Below are 25363 nucleotides of genomic sequence, written 5' to 3'. Positions count from 1 at the left end.
AAATAAAAACAAATAGGTAATTTTCAGGTACAAATGATGTTTGAAATATATAAAACAAATCACAGTACTCTTCCAATTTCTCTGTTAAAGCCCAAAAATTCGAGTCTATTATTTTAGTATAGTAGTATAAATAGTTGTTACAAAACAAATGTAAATAAAAAATCATTTGACCCCCTCCCAGTTGGTTTATTCAAAGCATCAGAGATCTCATCCTTTGAGTGTTAGGTAATGTTGTAAGAAAGATGTTCACATGCATTAAACATTAAAATTGATTTGTTTATTATCATGCTTTTAGATAAAAAAAAATAAACTATACATTGATTTTAAATACATATTGCCCATTGTCTCAGTTTGTACATTAATCTTTTACATTGGGCATTGATGGAGATGCAAGCGAAACTTGCGTTACACGACCTCTGGTGAGAGAATGCAAACTATTATGATGATGCATAAATTTATATAGCATGAAACATAATTGCATAATTTATCACTGCAAAATGCAAATAAATAATGTATAAAATATGTCTTTATTTCCATTATATACCAGAACATCCTTTCTGTAATTATTAATTATTTGAAGAACGTTATCAATACATTTCATGACGTCATGACGTTATTGGTTAACTGAATAGCGCTATAAACAATGCTATGTTTAGATAACTATTATATGGAAACCGCACAAGATATTTAATAAAATCAAACTGTTTTGAAACCGGTTAATCCTCCAAATATTTCACTTAAAATTTCATTAATTTTGAAAACAGGGCCGATTTTGCTGTTCACCGTACCCAGTTCTTTGTTTGAAATTTTTGGGAATGTATTTCGGTCTGTAGACATATGTCCCCCCCCCCCCCCCCCCCCCCCCCCCGTGAAACAACAAACCCTTTGGTAAAAATATGCTAAATAACAGTAATTAAAACCCCTTAAAAAGAATTTTTGTTTCGAGACAACTTTCAAAAAATGACTTTTAGCTAGGCAGCTAGACAATGCTATCGTTCGCAGTCCTTTTTGTTATTGACAGACAGACAGACGGACTGATGGACAGACAGACAGAAATACAAGGGTAAAACAGTATATCCCCTTCTCCTAATTCAGAGCAAGGGTATAGCTAGCAACTAATTTCATATTATACTGTTAAGTCTGTTTGTGAAACACTTATGCCCCCCTCCCTTGGAAACATCAACAAAGAAAATGAACGTAAAATGTTTATCCTCTGCGAAGAAAATGAGCGGAAACTGCAAATATCTGGGATTTTTCTACATCCAAGGGCCATAACTCTGTCGAAAATTGTTCTATTATACCCAATATCGAACTTGACCTAGATATCATCATGATAAACCTGTATACCAAATTTTATTTCAATATGTTCATCCTCTGTGAAGAAAATGAGCGGAAACTGCAAATAACTGGAACTTTTCTAGGTCCAAGGGCCATAACTCTGTCAAAAATTGCTCTATTATACCCAATATTAAACTTGACCTAGATATTATCATGATAAACCTGTGTACCAAATCTCATTTCAATATGTTCATCCTCTGCTAAGAAAATGAGCGGAAACTGCAAATAACTGGAATTTTTCTATGTCCAAGGGGCCATAACTCTGTCGAAAATTGCTTGATCGCACCCAATAATGAACTTGACCTAAATATTATCATGATAAACCTGTTTACTAAATTTCATATCAATATGTTCATCCTCTGTGAAGAAAATGAACGGAAACTGTTGGCGGACCGACCGACTGATAGACAGCAGCAAAGCAATATGCCCTCCCTTCTTCGAAGGGGGGCATAAAAATACATATTTTTTCCTGTTAAAATTAGATCAAAAGTGGACGTTGCGCATTAATTATTACCCCATTTTTTCAGGCAGTGATTCTAATCAATTATTTATTCTTATGGCTGGGAAATATAGTTATGGGTAAAGAACTATTTGTAAACAAATGGTTTCATGTAAATTTTGTTCTTTATAGATCATTTTATGAGACTGTAAATATTTACGACTTTGTCGTAAGTTCTTTTGTAAAATGTAGCTCAGAATACTGCGGGAGTACATTAAGACTGCTGATATCGTTTGTAATGCGCGCTATATGGTTACACTTACAGATTTACATTTTATTATGTCTAAAATGCTCCAATCTTTATTAGATTCCCGAGTCTTTGAATATTTATCCACTGTGCCCTGCTTCAAAATAGTTCTTGCCATTAAGTAAACAGTCACCTGTTAACTTGTCGCATGGTCCATGTTTGATTTACAATTCCCGGTGAATTATGCACTTGTCTTGTGTCAGACCTCTCAAGTTAATAGGGTGTTGGAATATATAACAATAACACATACAATGATTTGATTGAAAAAAGTATTTCCGTTCATGCATTCCGCTATGAAATTTTTGTTTTCAAAATAAAACATGAAAATGAATTTCTGCTCCGTAATCAGGATCGAGGAGGCCTAATATATTTTAGAAGAATTAAAAATTTTGCAAAAGGCGATCAAGACCTTCTGCATCAAAATTCTAAAATTAATTTGCATCAATGTCGTAAGACTTCTAGCCCCTTAAAACCCCTAAATACCAAACATGATAAAATTTGTCATGTATGGAAAAATAACTGGAAGATGAACATTTTCGCTTCTTTAACATATTACAAAATATTCACTGTACTGTATAAAAAGCGGGAGACTTCCGCGTAAAGTGGTAGATTTAACATATATGAAAATGCCAACAAACTTTTATTAATTCTAAATTTTCTCCCTTTGAAAGAAGAAGCTGCCCTTCATTTTAGAAAGGGCACCGATAAGCCCTCACCTTCAATATTATGAGAGCAAATTACAGCAATCTTTTTATAAAGTTATCAAATAAACTGATTGCGCAGTTATAAAAAAAAAAATCCTGGCTGCCATGACTAACTTACTGTGGGAAAGTACAACTCCTACTGAGACTGCTCTCCAGAGAATGACTCCCGCTCATCAAATTAGCTGACAACAAGGAACTTTCTCTCTCTGAAAGACCAGCAGTGCCACAAGAATCACCTAAGGAAGGAATACCTTGCTGATGTGTACTTTGCATCTGGCTGAGTGAGGATAATTCCACTGAAAAAAAAATCAAATACTGTAAACCAACTTTTATTCGTGACGAATTTATTTTGCGATTTACCGGAGATACTGTGGAATCATTTAAGTTCGTGGGGACCAATTTTTGTGGATTGTGACTTTTTTGCTCATTCATGGAGAGGTACATTCGTGGATGTGTCAGTAAAAATGTTTCAGTAACAAAGACAACTCTTTCCAAAATTGTTTCGTTGAGTATTTAAATTCGTGGGGGTGGGATACCCACGAATGCCATGAAAACTGAGCCACTACGAATTATAATGATTCTACAGTAATCTTGTTTGGGACCACTATTTTATCCACACTCATTTTGATATAACACCCATACTGCAAAGACTAGTTCGTGGCAAGAAATATTCGCGATGAAGAGGGCAGGCTCTCGCAAATCTTGTGTATATTTCTCGCACACAAATAAATGTTGGTTTACAGCAATTCAAATTATATATCCTTCTTAATATATTAACCATTTCTTCTTAATATACCTTGAATAAGTTGCATAGTCATGTTGTGATTGGGCACAATGGATGATCCCTGATCAGTAAATTTACCAATCTGAGGTATCATCACATACACAGTCATTACATGACAATGTAATATACTAACTTTACTGATCCCTTTATTTCATTATTTCTTAACAAATATCAAATATAGATGAGAATCTACATAATGTCTTGTAAACAGGGCATAAATTCGTTGTCAATGAGTAGAAGATATAAAAGGTCTTCATGTGACCAATTTAAGGAAATTATCCATATGCCACAAACAACATCTTACTTAATTCACATGTTATTAAATCTTGTCCATGTCCAATCTAACTGAGGCATAAATTGAGGCAATGTACAGGTGAATATCGGTATCTCGAACATGGGATATCTCGAATACCCCGGTTATGTCGAAGTCGGCCGCCGGTCCCGGCCGTTTTCCCTATATATATGATTTAAAAAACTACTGATATCTCGAATACGGTTATCTCGAATACCCCGCTTATGTCGAAGTATGTTTACGGTCCCAATAACAAATTTTACCCTGGTTATCTCGAAGTGAAGTCAATTTTCCGGTCTGCTAATCGCACCCCGCATGTCGTGTCCTCGTTATTCTCGCCCGCGGCAATTCACACCTTTTCTCAAGACTGATAGTCTATTAACTCCACGCTTAGCCAGTGCAGCTATCGATGACACGGTAATTATTATAACAGCTTGGGTATATACTCTGGTGATTGATAAAACAAACAAGTTCACAGCTCCCAAAAGTAAGCACCCCTAACATTACCGATAATATGAATAATGATGCACGCTACTTATAAAGCAAACAAGTTCACGGTCACTCAATTACCAAATAGCGCAGCGTAAATTATCGTATAATCGATATCGATGCATGATCAAAGTGAACTTCTACTTAATGAATAATATACCAAAAATATATTTAATAACACACACTAAATCATGATAAATTACCAATGTGCTGATTTAAATATAACAAATTTTATTTCTAATGTGAACAAAAATCAAACAATTAACACATTTGTCTTTGGCTATAAAAGATGGTACAGAATTCTGTACATCATTCAACAACATGTCTCAACACAGCAAAGACATAAATTCTTATCTAAGTGTATATGTGCAATGTCTATAAATGTCTATAAATAAAACATCGTTTCAATATTCCGTCTTTTTATTTCCGTTCATACCGGTTCTCAAATTATAGTGCATATAAGGACTTCCTGTGTTAACATGTCAGGACAAAAACAAAAACGCTAATGGAGTCGAAGAATTTCGACTTCGGATATCTCGAACACCCAGATATCTCGAAGTTTTTCCGTGGTCCCTCGAACTTCGAGATATCGATATTTAACTGTATTTAACAAAAAAAAGAAAAGAAAAAGAACAAAACAAAAAACAAATAAACAGGAGGCGAATAGGCTTTAACAGTCACTCGAGTAGCATATAACCAATACACAAAGTTGTCGAGGAGTCTCATATATGCATTTAATTATGTTTCATTCTAGAGTAGAAAAATTATAAATTTGTAATGACGACCACCTCCCTGCCTGAAATCTTTCAAAAAGAACTATGAAACCTATAATTTTAGGGAAAAACTTAAAAGATCTGGTCTACAAAATCATGAATTTAGTTTTCCTTTCAGGTGTGTGGGAGTAAAGAAGATAATTTTTAAACATTATATGCATTAACACTTATAAATCCATTTTGGCCTTGCCCTAGAGTCAAAACCCATACTCCAGGGGACATGAAATTTGAAATTTTAGTGGAGGACTTCCTGGTAAACATAATTAAAAAGTCAGTTTTTCATACAGATGTGAGAATAGAGAAGATTTTTAAACATTATATGCATTAACACTATATTGGGCCGCCCCCCCCTTTTCCTAAACCCCTGATCCTTGGGCCATGAATTTTACAATTTAAGTCGAGGAGCTACTAGTAGTGGACATCATAACCAAGATGATATTTTAAGATTTAATACATTTTTACTACAGTTGCACCTGCTGTTACGGCTACCTTTATTCAGCGGCCACTCGCCATGAGCGGCCAGTTTATATCCCGCCTGTTTAGTTTTTCACTAAACAGAGGGTTCCACTTAATCTGATTGCGGTTAATCTGATAATTCGGTTAATCTGATATAATATCAAAACACCGAACAATTTCTTATATATCCCTTTATATTTTTTCCTGATAATCTGATCGAAAAAAAACATCATTTTCGGTTAATCTGATATGATTGTGACCGTGTAATAATAATTTCCCACCCTCTAACTCCTGTATATTCCTTTGTTTAATTAGTTGACACCCCTTTTGTGTACACAGTAACTCTACAGGGCATTAGTTTCACTTCAACGCACACGGGTGGCTCACTTCTTCGTAAGATGAACGCTACCGACATCGAGAGTTGTTCCGGATGACCGCACACAGGATTGACCTTACCTGTGTACACATTTTACTGTTTGTTTATTTACCAATTGCCTGTGTTAATTTCATGCTAGGCTTGCACCATTAAGAATTATTTAAACATGTAATTTCTAATTTAGTGCCCTTTAGGGTCACTTCAATTTACTTGACTAAAAAATTTAAACAACTTTTTAAAAAAATTATTAACTTCTTAATTAACTTATAAACTATCATTAATACTGATATTTTTTATTTCCTTATATTAATTAAAGAAACTTTTGGTTTACATGAAACAGTTTTAAAATAGCCCCAAAACCAACGCCAATTTTACAGATTATCAATTTTCCCTAAACACATGCTCCATCTAAACCATGAATTCAGCCACACTTGTCTTTGATGTTCTTATTAGCTCCTAAGAATTTATCATTAGCAAAAAAAAAATTTGCATTGTCAGTTGATAGAATAGTTATAGAAAATAAATTTAGTTAAGACATAAAGACAAACATAGGTAATCACAGATTACAAAGCTCACCGAGACGAGACATCACCCTTATGAGACCACCTTTATCATATCAAATGAAAATCATACTTTATGATCTTTGATATTCATGGATTCTGTTTTGACACAATATCGTATATCATATGTTAAAAAATTGTATGATAATCATATGTTCATATGTTAATCAAAACAATAATATAAAATTAAATATTGCATCCTATCATATTTACAACAAATATCATATAATACAATAAAATACCATAATAAACAATGATGAGATATGATATTGTAACGTATGATATGATATTGTATTGTGTTATACGTTATTGTATTTGATCACATAATACAATATCATAATATATAAAACAATATAGTTTTATAATATGATATCATATTACATAATACATCATAACATTGAAACATATGATATTATATTGTATTATATAGTATGAAATTGTATCATTTTTGATACATAATATGATATTGTATCATATGATACAATATTATGTGATATAGTAAAATATTATATAATACAATATCATATTATACATATTGTATCATTTGATACAATAATATATTTTACAATATCATACAAAACAATTTCATGTGATGTGAAAATATATCATATTATAAACCAATATCATATTATACAATATCGTATGATACGATATTATAAAATATAAAAGTATCATATTATACAATTTCATGTGATATAATTCTATATTACAGAAACTAATATCATTACAAATACAATATCATATGATACAATATTATAGAATATACAATATTGTATCATAGGATACAATATTATATTTTGCAATATCTTATGTAATAGTATCACGTGATAAAATAATAAATTAATAATACAATATAATATTATACAATATTGTATCATAGTATACAATACTATACATGACGATATCATGATACATTATCATAACATAAAATATCAAAAAAATTGATAAAATATCATATCGTATCATATAACTTTTAATAATATTACATATGATATTATATTGTATCATATTAAACAATATTGTTTCATACTATACAATACTATATCATATCAACAAACACATCTATCTATCGAGCAGGTTTGAGTGAGGTAGGAGATTTCTTTAGCATCCTTGATAATGGAGATCAGGCTCTGCATCTGAAGCAACCTCTGTGTTTCATTTAAAATATAGTCAAATCAACTATGCAAGCTATCATCTATAAAACATGTGACCTGTTCCAAAAAAACTAAACATTATCCAGCATCCGAAACCTATGGCTCAGATTCAGCATTCAAGCCTGTCAGGTGCATCAGTATACATAAGACGCATTTCCATGCAAGTTTGGTGAAGTTCAGACCAGTAATAACTAAGATATCATCATCAGAGGGCACTAGCAATTAAAACCTTAACCTGCTCCAGCATCCGCAACCTATGGCTCAGATTCAACATCCATGCCTGTCAGGTGCATCTGTATCATAAGACACACCATCCATTCAAGTTTGGTGAAGTTAGGACCTGTAATAACTAAGATATATTTTTTAGCATCCTTGATAATGGAGATCAAGCTCTGCAACTGAAGCTTCCTCTGTGATTCATTCATTTTACAGTTTAATCAACTATGCGAGTTTGAAATAGTACTATTATCTATTCAACATGTGACCTGTTCCAAAAAACTTAACCATACCTATGGCTCAGACTCAGCATTCAAGCCTGTCAGGTGCATCAGTATCATAAGACTGGAAGTCTGGTGAAGTTAGGACAAATAATAACTAAGATATAGTCATCAGAGGGCACCTGTTTCAAAAACTTTTACTAGCTCCAAAAACCTTAACCTCCTCCAGCATCCGAAACCTATGGCTCAGATTCAGCATTCAAGCCTGTCTGGTGCATCAGTATCATAAGACGCACCATCCATGGAAGTCTGGTGAAGTTAGGACAAGTAGTAACTAAGATATAATCATCAGAGGGCACCTGCAACAAAAACTTTAACCAGCTCTAAAAACCTTAACCTCCTTCAGCATCTGTAACCTATAGCTCAGATTCAGCACCCAAGCCTGCCTGGTGCATCAGTATTATAAGACACACAATCCATGCAAGTTTGGTGAAGTACGGACCAGCAGTAACTTAGATATTGCTATCAAAGGGCACCTGCAACAAAAACTTTAACCTGCTCCAAAAACCTTAACCTCCTCCAGCATCCGAAACCTTTAGCTCAGAATCAGCACTCAAGCCTATCGGGTGCATCAGTATCATAAGACACACCATCCATGCAAGTTTGGTGAAGTACGGACCTGCAGTAACTTAGATATTGCTATCAAAGGGCACCTGCAACAAAAACTTTAACCTGGTCCAACAACCTTAACCTCCTCCAGCATCTGAAATTTAGGACTCAGATTCAGCATCCAAGTCTTTCAAGTCCATAAGTAGGTCCAGATGCATCATCCATGCAAGTTTGGTGAAGATAGGGCAAGTAATAGCTTAGATACAGGACCTGCAACAAAAACTTTAACCAGGTCCGGACGCCGACGCCGACGCCGACGCCGAGGGTATAGCATAAGCTCCCCCTGACTTCGTCTCGGTGAGCTAAAAAACCTCCATCTGAATGTATTCATATAAATATATTTTAGAGTGTTTTAATACTATTAATAATTCATAAAATCTGTAAGGATTACCTCCCTTACTCTACAACATAAGTGTACAATATATAGAATAAGGAAAATGAAAACTGTCATAAAATCATTAAAACTTGTCTGATCTTCAAAAAAATTGCAGGTGCACATCTTCAGATGGTGATCAACATATGTACAAATTTTCAGACTGTTCCATGCAGTAGTAAAAAATTATATAGGGTGGACAAAGTTGAGTCTACAGACAGATGGACGGACAGACAGACGGACAGACAAACAGGGTGAAACCAATATACCCCTCTAAACTTTGCGGGGGTATAAATATGCATTGTTTTGAAGCAATATTTACAGTGAATACAAATATACTGGTCCGTAACATATCCAGAAAATTTTAATGAGATTGGCAGATTAATAACTGCTGATCTTTTAATTTGCCCCGGTCCGGTTTTGGCTACCAAGACTTAAAGATTACCGAACCCGAAGCTATAAACTGATTGAAACATGCTTTTTCTTTATTATTATTTTCCTAATAACTCAGATTTGAAACAGAATTAGCCCATAGTTTTTACTATTTATAATTTCCTTTCCATAAGAATTATTTAAGGTAAATTACATTGAATTTGACTCTGTAGTTCTTGAGAAGAAGATTTTTAAAAATGCACCCCCCTTTTTCTTCAGTTTCGAGGTTTTGCTCCAATTTGAATAAAGATCGGTCTTTCATTTTCGCAACTAATATTTGCCTTCCGATAAGAATGCTTAGTACCCAATTTGGTTAAAATTGAGCTTTCAGCTAAGGTGAGCTAAAAAAGGACAAAAAACATATATTTTTATTGCTTTAGAGAGTATACTATTAGTTAATCAATAAAATTTGAAAGGATTTATATATATATATATATATATATATATATATATATATATATATATATATATATATATATATATATATTTTTTTTTTTTCATTGAGTTTATTTTGGTGTTGTGATTTTTTTCATTGAGTTTATTTCGGTGTTGTGATTTTTTTCATTGAGTTTATTTCGGTGTTGTGATTTTTTTCATTACTCCTGATGATTTAAAATGAAACTAGTTGAGTTTATTTCGGTGTTGTGATTTTTTTCATATATATATATATATATATATATATATATATATATATATATATATATATGATAAGGAAAATGAAAACTGTCATAAAATCATTAAATTTTTGCCAATCTTAATAAAAAATGCAGATGCATTGTCATCTTCAGATGGTGTTTGACAAATAGTGGCGCTATTTTTAAAATCCAGTCAAAATCAGACAAAAATTGACATTTTCCATTCTTTTTTTAATGAAAAATATAGAGTGAATCTTTGAACAAGAACAAACTTTTTGTCAGATTTAATTATTGCAGACTTACCGTATTTTTCGGGGCATATGTCGATGTGGGGCATAGGCCGAATTGCTAATTTTCAGACAGAATTCAAGAAAAATCCTTAGACTAGCTGAATTGAGGGATAAGCCGATTTTCAATCGATGATTACTATAGTGAAAGTATGACCGCCAATTAAGAAAGTCACCGTATTAAGTATATACTTTCAGAATATCGATGTAGAAAGTCAAAAGAGTAATTAAAGTTATTAAATTTGCTTAACATATATATTTTAAGCAATTTTTAAAAATTAATCTGTGTTTTGTGGCTGTTTGTTCTCTTCCGTATTCGTCGGTATATTGTTTTGTATCATAATTTTACATAGTGTAAATTTAATTGCAACACCAACCTCCGTGGTTCTGTCTGGTAGAACTAAGTATAATATTTTACCAAACCTTTTATATTTTATTAATACCTTATTGCTAAATCTCATTTAATCAAGTTATACTTTGAAAGCTACTTGTAAATACGGGGTATATAGCGTCCATTAGCTCAACACGTGGTTTCATATTCAAATAGAGTTATCCCCCGTAATCGCTATGAATGAGAAAATAAAATATTTAATTTGTGTTCTTTCTATTAATTAATTAAATAGTGACTTGTCATTATGCAGAGAAGTTGTAATGCTAAAAACACAGTTAATGCAATGAAGTGTAACAGTGTACACTAGGCTACGTGCCCCCAGGCTGTGTTTTAGTCACGAGTTTCACACCTTTGTATATACACACGACACCAGAATACCGTTATTTCATCCAACAGAAAATTAATTGTAAAAACACATAGCATTTGATTTATTCTACACCCAAGACCAGTGATTCCTACGAACGCAGACATGAAGAATTCACCAAAATTCCGTCATATTACATTCTACCCGGTTTCGTTTTCTTTTTTACTACGCAATAATAGTTTCCAGGGTTCATACACGAACGTGGGAAAAAAATTCTTTTGATTAGGATTGTAAAGAAATACCTCGTACAGTACTGTACATTTTATTACTCACGATGTCATTACAAAAATTATCAACGGGACAACTATCGAACAATAGTTCAAACGGATGAAAAAAACCCAACCCTCATAATAAATTGCTACAACAGTACAACGGATAAAAACAGTGGATTTTATATTTTACTGTTAAATTTTTTTAACTTTGAGTCTAAGAATACCCGATCCCGGGGGATAGGCCGGGGCTCGCTCATCGGAGGAAAAAAATACCGGCCTATGCCCCGAAAAATACGGTAGATACATCTTTGGTAAAAATATTTTGTTTGTTCAAGCAATCGCACAATGTTTCCTTGAGGAAGAACTGCTTCAAAACAAGCCGTTTAATGCTTAAAATGCGAACATGGAGGGAAAAGGTAAACTTTATGATGTCATATTCTTAAGTTGTGGGCACTTAAATCAAAATAAAAATTATGAAAAAACTTCAAATGTATATTTGTACAAATAAAACAAAGAAGTACAGTAAAATGATGATGTTCATTTTAAGGGGCCATTTTAAGCTCAAACTATATATAGTCATTTTCAGACTATTCTATGCAACAGTAAAATATTCTATACGGGGAACAAAATTGCACCTACAGACGGACAGACAGAAAGACAAGGTGATTCCAAAATATACCCTAAACTTCGTTTGCGGGGATATGTGATCAGAACAGCTCGCTTCAGCTTTCAGATCATGTGAGCTAAAAATGCAAGAATCAATTTATTGACTGTTAAATTTCCCTACACCTGATAAATACCTTCGTTTAACCACTATAAAATGGCCGTTTTTATCTAGAATGTTTTTCATTCTTGTGAGACAAGATCCAATGAAAATTAATGCCAACAAAATGTAGAAAAACATATTCATATCTTACCTGCAGATTGACTCCTTCCAAATCCCTTTGGACTGTTTCCAAGAGTACCATCATGGCAAGTTCTCTCCTTAACAGAACTCTCATGCTCTGTTTTTAAAAAAAAACATAGGGAATTACAAATTATAAAGCCAACAGAGACAAAGCATCACATTTATGAGGCATCATCTTGATAAGACCAACTTTATCATACTATATGAAAATTATAGTTAATAATCTTGTATATTTATGGACACTGTTTCAACACAATATAGTACATGCATATCATATGTTGAAAAATACAATGTTTATCAATACAATAATATAAAATATTATATTGCTTATGAATTGATACAATATCTTATGATAATAGTATCATATAATTTTTATAATCACAAGATGCATCATCTATTCAAATTAGATAAAGACTGAGCCAATAATAACTAAGATTTGTCTATCAATGGGCACCTGCTCTAAAACCCTCAACTAGCTCAAAACCTTAACCTCATCCAGTATCCAGGGGTCGACACTAACTTTTTTATGCATTAGTCCTGCCGGACTAGTGTCTGTTAACTTTAACTAGTCCGCAGGCAATTTTATTAGTCCGTCAAAAATAAATGAAATGCATTACCGTTTTTTGTCTAATAAAAAACACTGTTTTTATTAGAATTTGTAAGAAGGGATGGGTATCACAAGGAATTTTTTGATGTTTTTTTCTTACAGGTTAATCACTGGCTTAGTTGTATTGTACTATTCAGTATATAGCAAGAAGCTGCGTATTCACTATCTCCATGTACATGGTAGAAGCCGCCATTACAGATGTTAAAAATAGATCTGTGCAATAGATCAGGGCGTTGAGCTACCATGTTCTTTTTGTTATTTAAGTTCTTTAAAAACCAGGTATAAATAATAAGCAATTTAAGACAAATGATTTAAACACAAATCATTTAAATTAAACAACAAGAAATTTCCTTTCACCTTTCAGTTTATTTTTTTTTAAACACCTAAGCGTCTCTATCGAAACCAGGGTTGTTGTGAACATGTGTGCTCGTTACCTACCCTTAGGGCAAAAAATTTACCAAATCATCCATAACATCCTGCATACCTCTGTTGTTTTCACTCGGTAACTCTATAATCACCAAAATGTATCATATATCAATTTACTGTAAAAATAAACTCAGAGTTTTCCAGGAAGTTGTCGACAATATTGCCGTGGCTTTGCAACATCGATAATTTACACATTTTTTTAAGCAGTTTTTTTTATTAGTCCAACCGGAATGATTAGACAGAAATTTTGTTAGTCCGACTCAAAACCAATTAGTCTGTGACTAACGGACTAAGGTTAATGTCGAACCCTGGTATCTGAAACCTATAGCTCAGATTCAGCATTCAAGCCTGTCAAGTGCATAAGTATCATAAGATGCACCATCCATTCCCGCAAGTTGGTGAAGTTAAGACCAGTAATAATGAAAATATAATCATCAGAGGGCAACTGCTTCAAAATCTTTAACCAGCTCCAACAAGAGGCCCAAATGGGCCACATTGCTCACCTAAGCAATAATGGCTTTATATGGGTGTTCAAAGGATATCGTGCCATATAGCCCTTGGGTGGATTAACAAAAATTAAATATCTGAATTTTACTTATTTTGGCATGTACTTAATCTTTGACATATTAACCTTTATTGAATACCATCCCCCCCCCCCCAAAAAAAAAAAGAAGATCCTATGCAAGATATTATATAACTTAATTTAAGTAACAAAAATATATAATTGAATCAGAAAGGTTTATGACACATAAATAAAAAACATTCTAGAGCTATAACAACTTTTTTCCAAAATTTCCAAACTTCACTGTAAATACACATACAATTCGTTTACAAATTTCTGTATGTAATATTTTTTTCATTTATTAAAGAGAAAAAAACCACAATGACAATAACCCCTCCCCTTGCAGTAAATGAAAAATCTTGAACATGTTTCTTATATGAGTCTTGACAGATGCAATTAGTTTTCCTTACTTTCTCTTATGGTACAATGTAACTCGATCCTTATCTCAGAAAATTGATCCCACAGGACTATTATTTTCTTTAATGAGCTTGCATTTTGTTACCTTGGATAAACCTCGCAAAACATTTATCATTATTTGCATAACTTCCATTATTTAAATGTAAACATAGGTAATCACAGATTACAAAGCTCACCGAGACGAGTCATCACCCTTATGAGACTTCACCTTTATGAGACCACCTTTATCATATTAAATGAAAATCATACTTTATGATCTTGGATATCCATGGATTCTGTTTTGACACAATATCGTATATCATCTGTTAAAAAATTGTATGATAATCATATGTTCATATGTTAATCAATACAATAATATAAAATTAAATATTGCATCCTATCATATTTACAAGATATATCATATAATACAATAAAATACCATAATAAACAATGATGAGATATGATATTGTAACGTATGGTATGACATTGTATTGTGTTAAACGTTATTGTATTTGATCACATAATACAATATCATAATATATAAAACAATATAGTATAAATTATATTACAATATCATAATACATAATACATCATAACATTGAAACATATGATATTAATTGTATAATATAGTATGATATTGTATGATACTGTATCATTTTTGAAACATAATATGATATTGTATCATGATACAATATAATTTGATACAACATTGTATCATATAAAATGATACAATATTATGTGATAAAGTAAAATATATAATACAACATTATATTATACATATTGTATCATATGATACAATAATATATTTTACAATATCATACAATACAATTTCATGTGATGTGATAATATATCATATTATAATCCAATATCATATTATACAATATCGTATGATACTATATTATTACTTATTAGGTTAGTTACTGACTCACTACGGAAATATATTGGGTTGATCAATCTCATAGATGGCGAGACTTCCAAGAGTTCAGTTTGCTGGTTTATAAGATGTAAGAGCAGTTTGAGAAAGTAAAACATGACAGACGGACGGACGGACAGATGGACAGACGGACGGAACAGGGTAACAATATACCCGAACTTTCTTTAGAAAGTGTGGGTATAACCAGCTCTAAAAACCTTAACCTCCTCCAGCATCTGAAACCTATGGCTCAGATTCAGCATTCAACCCTGTCAGGTGCATCAGTATCATAAGAAGCATCATCCATGCAAGTTTGGTGAAGTTAGGACCAGTAGTAACTAAAATATCATCATCAGAGGGAACCTGCAACAAAAACTTTAACCAGCTCTAAAAACCTTAACCTCCTCCAGCATCTGAAACCTATGGCTCAGATTCAGCATTCAAGCCTCATGTGTGGTGCATCAGTATCATAAGACACACCATCCATGCAAGTTTGGTGAAGTAAGGACCAGCAGTAACTTAGATATTGCTATCAAAGGGCACCTACAACAAAAACTTTAACCTGCTCCAAAAATCTTAACCTCCTCCAGCATCTGAAATTTAGGACCCAGATTCAGCATCCAAGTCTTTCAAGTCCATAAGTAGGTCCAGATGCATCATCCATGCAAGTTTGGTGAATATACGACAAGATACAGGACATGCAACAAAAACTCTAACCAGGTCCAAACGCCGACGCCGACGCCGGGGGTATAGCATAAGCTCCCCTTGACTTTTTGTGCTGTTTCAAAAATAATAATCAGTATATTTCGTTATATAATAGGTAGTGATGCGTTTATAACACAAAAACTCATCATGGATACAAAAATCGAAGAAATTTCAAAGTTAAAAAAAATTATTTTCTTTCTGCTTTATAAAGTCTTTGCACATTTCACAGGCTCATAATTTGAATACATTTAATTAACAGTGTGTCCCTAATTATAATAATAAAACATACTTTTATTTATTTCAATTCCCGTTTGAAACAAGATTACCTATGCTATGGTTGTTTACAAACAAATCATACTTTTACTTGAGCTTTCAGCTTAGGTGAGCTAAAAACGTTATACATGCACTCTGTAACTAGTCTTCTTTTAACACATACTGTACCTTTCTTTTGTTTGTTAAAAATTAATTCAATTTTGTAAAAAGACCAGTATATCATCAGTTTTGCCAATCACAAACAGTTTAAAGTAATGTAAAACACGGGCGCCATTTTGAAACAATTAAATTGTCATTTATTTCATGTGGTTCTCACGCTCCACGGTTTACACGAAACACTTCATGATTCACACGAAGCGATAAATGGTTTACACATAACGCTAAACGGTTTACAGAAAACATTTCTCGCATGAAAGTCGCACGTTTTTTGGTGTAATAGTATGATTCAGCGTCTGTATGTGAAAATTTGACTACCCACTCTTTGAGAAGAAGATTTATAAAGATTTTTTTTCTATATATTCCTATGTAAAAATTTGAACCATAATTTTGACCCCACTGTACCCCCAGGGATCATGATTAGAACATACTTGAATTCACACTGCCTGAGGGTGCTTCCGCACATGTAACATCTTTCTGGCAAATTGGTCTATATATTCCTATGTTAAAATTCGACCCCCAATTGGGGCCCAATCCCTACCCCTGGGGTTCATTTGAACTCGAATCTACACAACCTGAATATGCTTCTACACAAGTTACAGCCATTCTAGCTGATCAGTTTCAGAGAAGAAGATTTTTAAATATTTAAGGTCTTCCGTTTCCAACGGAAGACCTTATAGTTTTCGTACGATTTCTTATTAAGGTCTTCCGTTTCCAACGGAAGACCTTATTGTTTTCGCACTGTTTCTTATTATTATTATTTATTAAGGTCTTCCGTTTCCAACGGAAGACCTTATTGTTTTTCTTAGGTTTCTCTTTCCCTATTATTAAGGTCTTCCGTTTCCAACGGAAGACCTTATTGTTATTGCTTTGTTTCTTTTCCTCTATTATTATTATTCTTTTTTTTTTCTCCCACGTTTTCTCAAAAACGCTTCAGCCGATTTTGATAAAACTTTCAGATCTTGTTTATGACAAAATTTGTAAGAAAAGTACATGGGATTTTTTTGGTCGTCACTTCCGGTCCCGAGATATTAAAGATTTTATGTTTTTGCTTGTTCACGAGTTTTCTAAAAAAGTATTTAAGATAGAACTTTTAAATTTTCACGGATGATAGAAAGTGTCCAGCCGCAGTGTACTACGCATATCCGAACGTCCGCCGTTACTTCCGGTCGTCACCGGAAGGAAATGAAAAACCTTAATTTTTCAATTTTTGAGATTTGAATTTTCTTTTTATTTCATTCGATAGAGACGCCCTCAAAACTTCTAAATATGAAATTTGTTTTAAAATCGATCCATGCATTCTTGAGATTTTGGACCCCAAAATCCTGAAGCGAAGGTCCGCGTAGCTCAGTCGTTAGAGTGTTGGACTTGTGCCCAGACGACCCTGGTTCAGTCCCTGAGTGCCGAATGTTTTTTCTCTCTTATTTGTGTTTTGATTAATGATTTCGTCTTTAAAATGATGGATTTGAATGTTTTTAGTTTTATTTTTGTCATAATTAAAAATAATAGCGGCTTTTTCAGTACAAATATGGAGCTCTTTTCTGCCAGCAGCTCTCTAAATTTAGACGCTCGTCGCATTGCCGATATCAGACATGCCGAATGTTGGTTTTTTCTTAATTTTGTTTTGTTTAACGATTTTATCTTTAAAATGATGGATTTTAATGTTTTCCGTTTTATATTTATAATATATAGAAATAATAGCGGCTTTTTTTAATTACAAATAGATAGCTTGTTTCTGTCAGCAGTTCGCTTAATTCAAACGCTCGTCGCATCGCAGGCATCAAAGACGTGCCGCCAAAGTACCCCTGCAGAACGCTGGGTCGCTTTGCCGGCATCAAAGAAATGCCGCCATCTCAATGACACTCACAATATTTAGCAATGCACCCACGTTTAAATAAGTATTCAACATTACCTTAAAAAGAGGACTGATTAGTATTTATTCACATATATAGATACACGCATGCATGTATATAAATGTGTTTATTGACATACGTTGCTAATATACTGATTCCCTAAACACTATAAAAAAACTAGAAAATCTCTCTCTCTCTCTCTCTCTCTCTCTCTCTCAAGTACAAATGTTTTAGCATTCAAATAAGAACTAGTATAGGTAACTTGCAGTAAATTGGATAGAGGCTAAATGTACATTGGCGTCCAAAAATCATACATGTATTTATTTCAAGTTTCAAGGATTAAATGCCGGATTAGCTACGGTAGCGATCCGGAATCATTCGTGGCGATATTTATTGACCCGTGGCTTTTCCGTCTGTTATCGTATCCAAACGTAGCAATACTTGTATAGTTGCGACAATTTTTGAACATGTTCAAAATTCCACTACGGATGAAACCACCGTAGTACTTCCTTAGAAAAACTTATTAAACCGTTTTAGAACGTAGAAGTCCGTTTTAACTCCGTATAAATCCGTAGTAATTCGTATGTATCAATTTGTATCCATTCCGTAGTGCATCCGTATTAACTCCGTATTATCAGATTTTCCGGTGTCAACCGTGGAAAATATCCCGTAGTAGAAACTAGGAGTTGATCTGTGAATGTGTGACTGGGGCATTAACGATTATTTGATTTTCCGGTGTCAACCGTGGAAAATATTCCGTAGTAGAACCGTGGAGTTGATCCGTGAATGTGTGACTGGGGCATAAAAAGTCATTTTTATTAAAGATGGTGTACTTTTTCCTTTTTTGTGCATGTCTATATACTGATACAAATCTGTTGTCTGTCTGGGATTAAGAAAAAGTTTATACACGTAACTATACAAACGAACGAGTGACTGCGACAATGTTTGAAAACTGACCAGCCGTTTATGAGTGTTTGAGCCTAAGATAAACAGATGTTAAAAAATCAATAGTTACATCTTTCAAACAACGCATATATATTGTTCTAACATATGTATTTTGTTTAGAAATTGTGTTATTTGTGATATTTAGAATTTAATATTCTACGTTTAATATAGAAGTCACCGACCGACCCCCCCCCCATTCATAAAATCATTTAGTTTTTCTGGCCCGATTTTCCTTGATCTTTGATCTTGGGCCTTTAATTTCAACTAAGTACCATTCTAGATTACTGTACTAATTACCAGACCAATTCGTTCATTATTAACAGAGTTATGAAGTTTTTGGCATTTGAATTTCAATTGTCGTGATTGACATGTACTGTAAAAAAAATCATAACTCCCAAGCCCTTCACTCAATCCTAATGAAAATTCTTGAAAATGAACCTCGGACACCATTCTTATTTTCTGCCAAATATGCAGCGGATTGAACAATCAAGACTAAATTCCTGAGATTAAACGGCGCTTATTGTCTATACTGGGAAATTAAATCTACACAGTACACGCATCGACCCCCCCCCCCCCCCCCCCCCCCTCCTATTCACAAAATAATTTAGTTTTTCTGGCCTGATTTTACTGGATCTATCGTCTTGAACCTTTATTTTCAACCTAGTTCAATTCTAAATTACTGTACTACATGTAATGACCGAATCCGAGATTCACACCTCAAAATTCTATTTTCGATTTATTTACGACGAAAATCAAGCTCAGGTCTTTTCACCCCCCTCCAGACACAAACACGCAACAATATTTCAAATGACCTCGCACTGTTACCAAACCTGAATAGTCAGACATCTTACACGTTGTTTTTCATCTCATACAAAAACTCAGCTCCTCTCCCGGGCGGAAACGCCCCAAAATCAAAGACAAATTCGGGAATTATTTTGCGTCAGCCATGTTTTGAGACATCTGCAAAGGCTGTGTGTTCTAATCTCGCCGGAGCCAAGATTTGTTCTTTCTCTCTATTTCTTTCTCTCCTTTTAATGTAATTTTCTAGCTAAAATATTCAACATAAAAGGGTCGTTGGACTAAAGTTCAAGTTGAAAAACACTCTTCAATTAAGATTTAGACAAAAACAGTCTTTTATTATTAGGGTCTTCCGTCATCAGCGGAAGACCCTTCTATTCTAATTGTTATTAGGGTCTTCCGTTTACAAAGGAAGACCCTCTTTTTTTTCTTCGGTTTCTTTTTATTACAGGTTATAAGACGTGTTATTAGGTCAAAAGACCTCTTATTTGATATGAAATAAAATGAGACTGGTCCTTCAAATTAGGGATCCAACGGGGTGTATAATTCTTCATCCATCGCTCTTTAAGATCACATCTGCATTTCCTGATATGTTTCGTTGATGAAGATAAAAGGAAAGGTCATTTCCTCTTCTAAAAATCGGACGGAAGACCTCCTCGTTGCTCGCAACGAGATCGTGTCTAGTTATTATTATTTTTTTTCTTACCGATTTTGTGCACGTGATTTCCCGGAAACGGCTCAACCGATTTACGTCAAATTTTCAGTTCTGATAGGTATTGATCTGAACCTTGTTGGAAATTTTTTTTGTTGATGACGTCACTTCCTGTCTTGAGATATTGTGGATTTATCAGTTTTTATAGGGGTATTTTGTGTGGAGAACTCCTCTTTTACTATTTAAGATATGATGTTGAACTTTTCAGGGCTGATAGACGAAAGACTGAAATAGTGTCTAATGGTCATTAATCATCTTTATCTCAAAGAGCGCCGAAGCTCGCCCAAGCTTGAAAATTAAGATAAAAAAGGCGTCATGAATTAGGGCTTTTCGACTTTCGGTCGAAAAGACCTATTGTTTTCGTTCTGTTTTATTATTATTATTCTTCTCGACAAAGTTTCGTCATGGATTTTTTTAAAACAGAACAGAAAAATAAAAATTTAATGTTAGATTCTTTTAGCAATTGTTTAGTTCTCCCGTATGTCCTTTTTTGGGCTTCCGGTCTATATACTTCGTAAAGTAGTGATGGGAAATCGGAAAATTTTCATAATCGATTATCGGAAATAATCAAAAGTGTATAATCGATTAAATAATCGAAAATTTTCAAATTTTGTTTAATTGAATGAAACTCTGAACAAAAACTTGCACCTTGCGTTGTATTTACAGTAATATACACTTGTTTCAGTTGTTTGAAATTATTAAATATTTTTTCAAATAAATCAAATATGTTATTAAAATTTATATATTATTACATGTATGCACATACAATCTTATTTACTGCACCTGGTTAGAATAAAAGAAAACTAGGAATTGTACCATTTATAGTGACTAGGAAGTTAGGAACAAGTTCAAACTTCAAACAATAAACATAAACAATTTAAAATATAACAAATTAATTTGAAATTCAAAGTTCAAATCCTATTTCAAACACATTAAAGCAAAACAATTTAACATTTAAACATCGTGACTAGAAAGTTTACAACTGGCCGAGTCGCATGACATACCACTTCAATGTTCAAGGTTTTTATTCAAGAAAATGAGCAAGTCAACAATCCAAAATATTTCCACACCGTGGATTTAAAGTTTATATTTGGATATGGAAATATTTCCCGAGTCATGTTATTGTTGGGATCTTGATTAGTGGCATTTGCCTCGTACGTGAGGCTTGCACATCGCGCCGCCATTTTGTTTAAACCTATTTTCGTTTTGATGTTTGAAAAAAGTCAAGTCGTACGAAGAATTTTCGTAACTTACGTTTTTATTAATTTTTTTTTTAAATAATCGATTATGAAAATCTTAATCGATCATCGACATCGGGAGACATTTAGCGACCGACTTTCGATTGTCGGCGATAATCGGCCCATCACTACGGTTTACACATGCAAAAAACAAAATATTTGAAGGACCTTTGTGTCTATTTTATTTTTTGATTATAAACAAAGAAATTTTGGATTTAGATACTTCATAGTATGATATACAAAATCGTAAGCAACAACTTTTTTGTATCTCTTGCTGTTTTTGAGATACTAGACTTCAAACTATGAAAAAAGGGGGGATGAAAAAAATAAAAATTGAAATAACCACCAAATTTTTTAAATGGGGAATGGGAAATGTTAAAACTGTCATAATTATCATATATGTAAAGTTTCGTTTGAAACAATTGAGAACTTCCGGTTTTATAAGTTGATAAAAAATCGTCTATGGGTGTTTTAATGTTAAACTGAATTCACGCGTGCCACTTTTTCTCAAACAATTTTCAAGTAAATATTTCCATATCTAATATTTATATTGAGGGACCTAATTTGCAGACCGGAAAATGTTTTGAGATAAAAATTTTGAAAGATAAGGGATCCAGAGGGGTCAAAGCTAAAAACAACCCATTAGCTGTATCTTTTTTATTTTTCATCCGATTTTTAAAATCTTTTCGGTTTTAAGTTTTGAGTAAAGAGTACAATTTAAAAACTATGGTCCGTAGGGCCATTTTTTGACTTTTTATAGGAGTATTAAGGGTGTGAATATTGCAACTTTTTAAAAGTTGAAAAAGTGATTTAGAAAGAGTTATTTCGCTTTGCTCAATGAACGTAGAACATTAATACTCTAGGCATACCACGTTTTCAATTTGAGAAAGGAATACTTACTTTTTTATGATTTTTTGGAAATATTCTTTTAGAAATTAAAAGTATATTTACTTTTAAAGTGCTGAAGTTATCTTTTTTTGACATTGCATTATTTATAAGGTTATATTTCTAATAGGCAACTGATTATACCAAGGCGGTGAAGAATTTTAAAATAAAAAATAGATACGAATTTACCTGACATTTACAATCAAAAAAGGGAAAGGGGATGTCGAAAAGCCCTTACTTTTTGTTGAAGACAAAAAAAGTTCTAGTTTTATTGGTTTTCGTTAAATATCTCTTTTCTTGAAAGCATTTTGTTAAAACATGTAGAACAAAAAAACTTAATTAAATCAAGAGCTTTCATTTCAGATCATGTAAAAGGGGCTGGCCCTTCAAATTAGGGGCTGAGGGGGCTCTAGAGTCTTTTAATGATAACTTTTTACTGTGAAATATTTTGTGATGCGTTATAGAAGCAATTATGTTTATTCTTAAGTTATTAACCTAATCATGGCAATCATTTACTCCTATGTTACGTATTAGGGATTTTAAGGGGCCAGAAGTCCAAAACTTTGATGTTCAATATCTCAAAATAAAGAAACAATTGGATAAGCAAAATTTAACAAAAGATGCTCAAATATTGTGCTTAACAATCTGAAACCATAATTTCCTTGTTATGCGGTCCCTAAAAGGAGTTACAGGGTCGGCCCCTAAAACGACCCTCTCCAGATATCTCGAGAACGGTACAAAATTTGTAAACACTTTTTGAACAAAATGTGTTTGAATTGACAAGAGCTTTCATTTGAAATCATAGAAAAGGGGCTGGCCCTTCAAATTAGGGGCTGAGGGGGCTCGAAAGTCTTTTAATGATAACTTTTACCGTGAAATATTTTGTGATGCGTTATATAAGCAATTATGTTCATTCTAAGGTTATTTACCTATACATGGCAATCATTTACTCCTATGTTACATAATTAGGGATTTTAAGGGGCCAGAAGTTCAAAACTTTAATGCTTAATATCTCAAAATGAAGAAACATTTGGATAAGCAATATTGAACAAAAGATGCTCAAAATATTGAGCTTAACAATAATCAACTATAATTTCTTTGTTATGCGGTCCCTAAAAGGAGTTACAGGGTTGGCCCCTAACACGACCCTCTCAAGATATCTCAAGAACGTACAAAATTTGTAATTACTTGTTGAACAAAAAGTGTTTGAATTGACAAGAGCTTTCATTTGAAATCATGAAAAAGGTGCTGGCCCTTCTAATAAGGGGCTGAGGGGGCTCTAAAGTATTTTAATGATAACGTTTTACTGTTAAATATTTTGTGATACGTTATAGAAGCAATTATGTTCATTCTAATGTAATGTACCTGTACATGGCAATCATTTACTCTTATGTTACGTAATTGGGGATTTTAAGGGGCCAGAATCTAAAACTTTGATGCTCAATATCTCAAAATGGAGGAAATCTTTGGAAAGCAATATTTAACAAAAGATGCTAAAAATATTGAGCTTAACAATGTACAACCATATATTGTTTTTATCTGGTCCCTAAAAGGAGTATTAGGACCGGATATCAAAACGATTTTTCCCAGATATCTCAAAAACGGTAACCAATTTCTAAATACTTATTAGTGGTACACAAAAATACCTTTTGACTAAAAGGAATGAATAGGAGCTGATCCCTCAAATAAGGGACACCAAAGGGATAGATAGTCTTTCACCATTACTCATATATCCCGCCTCCTTTTCCGGATACGTTTCGCTGATGAAAGTCAAGAGTAAGGTCATTCCATATTCTAAAAATCAGACGGAAGACCTCCTCGTTGCTCGCAACGAGATCATGTCTAGTTAAGGTCTTCCGTTTCCAACGGAAGACCTTATAGTTTTCGTACTGTTTCTTATTAAGGTCTTCCGTTTCCAACGGAAGACCTTACAGTTTTCGTACTGTTTATTATTTTTTTTTTCCAAATTTTGTGCACGCGATTTCTCGAAAACTACTCAACCGATCTCAACAATTTTTTCACAGATGATAGGACATTAGCTGAATTTTATATGCTTTTGAATTTTTTGTCGTCGTCACTTCCGGTCCGGATTTACTGTCGATTTTGTAAGTTTTTACGACCAATTTTGTGCAGAGGTGATCTCAGAAACTATTAGAGATATGACTTTGAAATTTTCAGGATTGGTAGAGCATGGTTTGAAGTTGTGCACTATTTAGTTGTTTTGCACCAGTGGCGCTATTCCTTGGAGCTCGCTTATGCACGAAAATGGGGTACAGATTTTGAATCAAAATTTTCATGTTTTAATCAATATCTTTTTATCAGTTGATATTTTGTGAAGACATATAGAACAAAAGTAGTAGAAAATCAAAAGTTCTATCCAATAAAATCAAGAAAAAGGGACTGGCCTTTTTTATTAGGGACCAAGGGAGTCGTAAATCTATTACGAATAACTTGAAAACGATAAATATTTTGTTATGTATTATAAAATCAAAGTTGTTGATCTCTACATTATCGG

The 25363-nt window shown here is 33.2% G+C and overlaps 1 protein-coding gene across 1 annotated transcript in view; it reads right to left on the bottom strand.

Moving 5' to 3' along the window:
• Positions 1–25363, bottom strand: part of LOC128165932 (protein bicaudal C homolog 1-like) — a 304614-nt gene that overhangs the window by 105728 nt on the left and 173523 nt on the right. The window contains exons 13-14 of the mRNA XM_052830867.1: positions 12390–12476; positions 2907–3084 (exon numbers count right to left, since the gene is read on the bottom strand). Coding sequence (XP_052686827.1) covers positions 2907–3084; positions 12390–12476 — 265 coding nt within the window. The remainder of the gene's footprint in view (positions 1–2906; positions 3085–12389; positions 12477–25363) is intronic.

This window comes from Crassostrea angulata, chromosome 10 (genome assembly GCF_025612915.1).
Source record: "Crassostrea angulata isolate pt1a10 chromosome 10, ASM2561291v2, whole genome shotgun sequence".
Lineage (NCBI taxonomy): Eukaryota > Metazoa > Mollusca > Bivalvia > Ostreida > Ostreidae > Magallana > Magallana angulata.
This window is presented reverse-complemented; position numbering and strand designations above follow the sequence as displayed.